Source organism: Electrophorus electricus, chromosome 7 (assembly GCF_013358815.1).
Source record: "Electrophorus electricus isolate fEleEle1 chromosome 7, fEleEle1.pri, whole genome shotgun sequence".
Classification (NCBI taxonomy): Eukaryota; Metazoa; Chordata; class Actinopteri; order Gymnotiformes; family Gymnotidae; genus Electrophorus; species Electrophorus electricus.
Window position 1 is genome coordinate 19,223,063 of NC_049541.1, and position 6,702 is coordinate 19,229,764.

General features: G+C 43.7%; 1 protein-coding gene across 2 annotated transcripts in view; it reads left to right on the forward strand.

Annotated features, from left to right (window-relative positions):
* Positions 1 to 4,583: 4,583 nt before the first annotated feature.
* Positions 4,584 to 6,702, forward strand: part of chst11 (carbohydrate (chondroitin 4) sulfotransferase 11) — a 34,601-nt gene continuing 32,482 nt past the window's right edge. Inside the window, exon 1 of one of the 2 annotated variants that reach the window (XM_027021275.2) lies at positions 4,584 to 4,751. In XM_027021275.2, the coding sequence (XP_026877076.1) occupies positions 4,649 to 4,751 (103 nt within the window). In that variant the 5' untranslated portion in view covers positions 4,584 to 4,648. Of the gene's footprint in view, positions 4,767 to 6,702 lie in introns of both variants that reach the window. The other variant, XM_027021274.2, reaches the window with a different exon arrangement.

A 6,702-nucleotide genomic window follows, 5' to 3' on the forward strand; every position in this document is an offset into this window, starting at 1 on the left:
ATTTGTTATGTAGTGGGCTTGTCACTGTACGGCTCCCTCCTCCTATACTCATCCCCATGTCAGTGTGATGTCCTGTTGGTGTTTGTCATTGTGTGTGTGTGTGTGTGTCTGTCTGTCTGTCTACCTGGCCATGCATCTCCTTGTTAGTCAATTGGCATGTATATTTAAGTGCTTGTATGGAAGTCACTCTTCGTCGGTGCACTACTGAGCGTGTTTGGTACACGCTCAGTAGTGCAGGACTGTCTAATGTGGTTTGCCTTGTGTTGAATGGTAATCTGTCAACGTAGTGCTGTTCTGTGTGTTTCCTGTTTGTCGTTGTATTAATAAATGTCTGTGTTGTTGTTTTTTTTATTTTATTTATTTTTACCACAGCTCGTTTTTGCATGCTGCCTCGAATCCCATCGTCACAGGGCTGTTCATAATGATAAATTATTTTAGAACCATTTTCGCACTCGTAACTTACATCTATTAGTTCTTGATATCTTAAAAGCTATATATGGCCTATTGTCTGGTGTTATTGCTAGTCATTTTGAGATTTATGAAGTCTCATAGAACGTGAATCCGTCTTATTAGCCAAAAGGAGAAGTATTAGCAAAAACTTTGCTTTGTTTCGGAAAGTGAAACTATGTTATGGCCCAGTAGGTAAGGTACACCTGTTCGTTTCTGCAGTATGGTGCCCAGTTAGTCAGATACCCGATCTGTCTTTTATATGAGGAATAGTTCATTTCCAAGGGAACGGTTGATAGCAGCTCTTCAGATCCATGTCCAGGAGCACCGCTGCTTGGACACTGCTGTCGGTTAGACCACTGCTTAATTTATTGCCAATTCTTGCAGTGGTCCATGTTTTATGTCTGATGGTATCTGCAAATCCTCATGCCAGTTTGAACTATTTGAGTAAGAGGAATTATGTGTTAATTAGAATCAATTACTTATAGCGGATTGCTATTCCACTTTTATGGGCTTGGAATTATAGGCAGGGTTGACAAAGAGGTTTTTTTTTGGCAGAGCAACAATTTATGAGTTTTGGATGTGTTCCTATCAAACCATTACATTGCTGTAGACTGTCCAAAACATGCATGGTGTGTGTATGTATCTGCACATGCTTGTGTTCATGCAGACCTGCAGAATGCAGACCCTGGTAAGGCAGTCGCTGCACATGGAGCCAACACACTCCCTACTTCTGCTGTTGCTATGACAATGACCCGCTGGCCACCCTAGACAGAGCAGTGGGATAAGATAAGGTCACCATGTCTTTACATTTCTCTCTTCTTTGAGACATTTGCAGTTTCTCTTTCAGCAAGCCTATCACCTCTCTCTAAACCTCTCGTAAAGTTGTTTAACTTTAAATGAGCTAGTTGGGCCTCGTGCAGATGGCAAAAATATATTTTTATTAATAATTACCATATAAATTTATTTTATGTTAATGAAAATGCTCTTAGGAGCAGCTGAGTGAGGATAAGCATGTTCCCACGTCTTGTGCGTTTCTCTCCTCTTTCTCATATTTTCTCATATATGGCTCCATCTTCCAGTAGAACCATAGAAGATACATTTATTGAAGTTGCTTTTTCCAGTGATCTGGTTCACAATGAAATGAACTCCTCTGGTGTTATTGAAATTGCCACCCTGTTGGGATGCTATGATCATTTAGTTTGCTTATGAAAATAAAAAATCCTGTATACACATATTACCCAGATGTCTATCATTCCAGTGTTGTGTTGATAGAGATAGCTATACAGATGCACAGAAGGTGAAATGAGAAAGGTGAAATTATTTTTGCCCATCAATTTTATAGCTATAATTTGCCACATAACCAGTTTGTTTTTAGTTAATGTTAGCGATTCTATAAATACATTAGACTATATCACTGATATAAACTTGGCATCTAGTTTTGCGGGGCAAGATATTTCTTGTCACATTGCTTCAAAAATTCTATTTCTAGTATATATTAAATTTACAACTTAATGTTTTTAAAAAAAGTTTAACGCTAGTTGAGACTGCAAACTGTCAAAGAAACCCTGCAGGAAGAAACAGCGAGGTAGTGGGGTATGTTTGTGTCTGTGTGTGTTTGGGTTTGTGTGAAGAAATCTCTGTGTGCTAAACTCTTTGACTTATCCCATGAAATACGATTCACTTTATGCATTACTGCATGCTGCTATTGTGAAAACTCAAAATCCCCATTTGGACCAGTTTCTCCCTTTAGATAGAGTGAAGCGCTTTATTTCATGTTTGCCCTTAGGCTATATGGCAACTATGCCAAACCAGTGAAATCCCACAAGGACTTCCCTCTCCTAAAGACTAATAAACTGTAATTGAGATAGAAGCTTTTCCCTTAGCAGTAGCAAAAAGTGAGTGTGCTAATTGGTTTTCTATAGTTGTAGTTACTTTTGTTACTGTGTGTGTGTGTGTGTGTGTGTGTGTGTGTGTGTGTGAGAGAGAGAGAGAGAGAGAGAGAGAGAGAGAGAGAGAGAGAGAGAGAGAGAGAGAGTATCTACAAAGAACAACTTTGGGATCTATAGTGAGATGCATTCAAAGACACCTAAATCTGCTTAAATATTAGACACATGCTGTGATGCAATGAGGAAATTAATGAGGTCAACCTCCTGCTGTCTATCACCATCACCCACAGCAACACAGCCTTTGACCCATGCAGGAAGAGCTAATTACACAAGCTGCCCAGGTAGCAGGGGAAGAACGTCTGCAATATCAGGCCAGCAGGCAGTCCTCGAACCAGTCGAGACTCAGCTCACAAATCCATACCAGACAGGTAAGGATGGAAGCTCCACTGAGATTTCAGTCATTTCCTTAATTTCAGCATGAAGACAACCAAAATGTTCGTTATATTTACCAAGATTCTGTCTTGAATATTCCAGGCAAGTACAAATGTTAAATAAATGACAAATGCAACATATGCAGGTTTATTAGTGTATCAGTTATTTTATGCTACGGTTTTAATGATGATGTCATTAATGTGTAATATGTAATTATATGTCATTTATAACTTTCAAACAGATGCTTATGTTTAATTTATAATAACATATAATGGTTGTGGTTTACCGATTAGATAACTGATTATAATTGAAAAGGATGCAATGTCCTCCAGGTGGAGTCATTAATTTAACTGTGTTCAGTGATACCAGATAGGCACCATATTATCAATAAAGATAATGTAGCTGGTTTCCCTGCAAAATCTACCACACACACACACACACACACACACACACACACACAGAGACATACATTCATTCAATCTCTGCAGCACTCTTAGGAAATTACTGCATTTAGAAGAAACTGAAGAAAAGCTCTGCTCCATGAGACCTCTCCAGAGATATCTTTTTTATCGCTCTTCTGCAGAAGCGAATGCCACACATGAGCACTCTTGTAATTCCAGGAGAATTTTCAGTGTGCCTACTTTTGGCAGTGCACATCTCTGTAATTTCTCTTATCAGCATGGCTAGCCTGCATAGTCACTTATGAATTTTGAACCTTTTTACATCACCAGAACCAGAGGCCAAAGGCCATGAATGCTTAATTAAATGAACTTCTGTGGGGGGTATACTTCTATAGGCAGAGGCATCGTGGGGATGCAATGTGTTTTTGAAAACTAAGATGAAACCAACCTAATACATTAATTTGCATCTATACACTCACACAAGCACACGTGGCACAATGCTATAGCTTCTGTTTCTATAGTTCGGAAAATGTTTTGCGATTATCTATACATTATTGTTCAGTCATCAGCACGCATCTGGTATTCTGCTACCATGCTGTGTGTTTAGCTGGCCACAGGAGGTCGGTAGATTACTTGCTCTGACCAAAGGCTTACGGTTGAGAAAGATCTCTTTTGTCAAATGCGGATTGAGGTTGTGTGAAAAGCTTCAATTTCCACACTGTTCCATAAACCTACTGAGTATTGCTTCTACTTCTCCAGAAAGCTGGCAAGCACATATTTTTCAAGCATTCGCACCTTTTAAGCACTAATATGATTAATTTTCTACATAGGCCTACATTTCACAGAAGTGCAATTTAACAACTCAGAAATAAATAGTTCCATTTCTACACTGCTTCTGGTGTGCCGCCCCACCCAGTTTAACGAGAACAATTACGACAACCCACGTAGTAAGCGCAGGTCCCAGACTGCAGGTTGGTAGGCTACTGTTGATGTGTGACACACCATCCGGTCCCGGTTCCGCGCGCTCCCTTTCTGCGCCGTTGACGTTGCCGTGATAAGCCCTTCTGTTGTCCGGTTAAGCTACAGTAGTGTCGTTTCGGACGGCGCGCGCTACTTCAGCCCCTTTGCATCCAACTAACCTACAGACGCGAGAACGTGACATGTTGCCCTAATTCGACGTATTCATTTCCTTTAAAGTTGAACTACACATCCGTTTAATGACGTCGCCTCGTGCCCTCTCGCGGTATGGACGCGCTCATTCTCCGAGCCTGGAGAGGGGTGGCGCTGCGTTCTCTCGTTCCCCCCCCCCCCCCCCCCCCCCCCCCGCAGTTTGACATAGAGGGAGAGATAGTACGCTCCGGGGACGGCGCTCGTTCATGCACGGGCGTGAGCGGTAGCTGCCGGCCAGCCAGCATCAGCATCATCACGGAGCGGGCGCACGCCGCTGGACCGGGCTCGGCACGCCTCCCCTCTCCAGCCATGAAACAGACGTTTCTTGAACTAATGAGGATGAGTAGGATTTGCCGGATGGTGCTGGCCACTTGCTTGGGATCTTTTGTCCTGGTCGTCTTTTATTTCCAAAGTATGTTCCAGCCAGGTAGGACCGCTCCGTTTCAGCGTCAGCTATCGAACGGCTTGCCCGGTAATTTTTGCTTTGTCGCTGCTAACATGGATGTGGCCGCGGTTTGGGTGTAAAAGAATCCCGTTAATAAGTAATGAGATCTGAGAAGGAGAGCAACGATCAGTAACAGACACACACGACGCACATCGCCTCTTATTTCGGTGTGTTCGGTAGCGTGGCGGCAGGGAGGCAGCCTGAGGATTCTTTAATAAGGACTTAATCCGTGATGTAAATGCAACAAACATATTCGCTCGCATAATTCTTACTATTGTGGATCCGAGGTTTGATGTGCGGTTCGTCAGGCGTTTTTTTTTTTTTAGAAAGCGTCATTCTTTCCATTCGGTTCCGTTCAGAGTCGTGGTTCGCGCGATGCCCGGTACAGTAGAGGCTCTGTATTACCGAAGATCAAAGAGTTCTCGCGCTGTGCAAACATTTCTACCTCGATACACACATGCTTAGGAGAACATGACCAAAACTCCGAATAGACAAGAAAACAAAGGCAGGGGTTTGTTTATCCACTTTGGAACTCGCCTAAAATTAGTTTCCGTTTGATCAAAGCAAGAATTTAGTAAAACGAGACAATGTGCAAACTTTCCAGGAGCCGGTTTAGTTATCTGCGTTGGTGCGCGCCCCCGCGTAGTAGGTCTTTCCGATACTTTATTATGGTCCGTTTTGACGCGCATACACGTACGCATGTACGGTGTGAAGCAGCTGAAGACGGACGGAACAATAAACCCGTAACGTAGTGAGTGAGCAAGCGTCCCGGCGCGACGTTTACTGCCTGGAGTGTCCCTGGAAGCGGTGAGTCATGAGTGCCATCGGCTCGTTAACGCTCTTGTCTGTGTGCCCACATAAGGGGCTGCAGCGGAACACCTGGATCCGACCCACAGATGTGCGTAATCGCCTGCAGCACACCGTTGGCGGGCGGCGTCTCGTACTGACATAGTGCGATGGTCACTTTACTTCCCATGTGTGTAAAACGCCTCAGAGCGTCTCAGCACAAAGATGACAACCGCGAGTACGGTTCTTCCAAGCGTGTGTGTGATTGGGAAATTTAGAGCTCTGTCATCGCACGTTAAATTCGGCGTTATTTCCAGGGTCTCATTGTGAAGCTGGTCTGGTTTATTTTCGCTCTTTGTGTTGGAATGTACTGACGTAAATCCCTCAGCTATTCATATTTCTGAGGAATATAAACTCCTTACTTCTGTTCCTACTGCTTTTCGTTTTTGTTACATGTTTAATGTGTGCTCTCAAAGCACACAACAAACATGAAACACACACACACACACACACACACCCACACACACACACACACACACGCGCGCGCGCGCCTTAAATGTGGCCACAATGCACCTGAGCGTCCATGGCAACCGGCATTGGATGACAAGGCTGACCACGTTTGTTTCCGTGGTGTTTGTATCTCTGCCACTGAACCACAGACAGGAATGAGGGATGAAAGGAGAGGCATCAGAAGGGCAGAGAGCAACAGGGAGGAGGGGAGCAGGGCAGCAGGGCTCTGCTGGGAAGTGTGCACATTCCTCCAGCTCTGTAATAGCAGAGCACTGGCGGATGTGTGAGAAGGTGCGACGGGGGCGCCCAAACCCGCTGCTTTAAGAAGAGAGGCTTGTTTCTCTTTTTCCGCAACTGCGTGATGAGTTCAAAGTATTTTCTTAAAGTAGTGCTGTTCACCATTTACTCAAAAACAACACACCATAGCATGTAAGATTTGTAACTTACCATGGTTTTGTGTGTGTGTGTGTGTGTGTGTGTGTGTGTGTGTGTGTGTGTGTGCGTGTCTGCATGAGCGCATGTGTTATTGTTTTGTTTTTTGCTTTCTTTGTGACCATGGTTTTAATGTGTGCATGTGCATACAGGATGTGAATACAGGTTCCTGTCTGTGTGAACACACCTC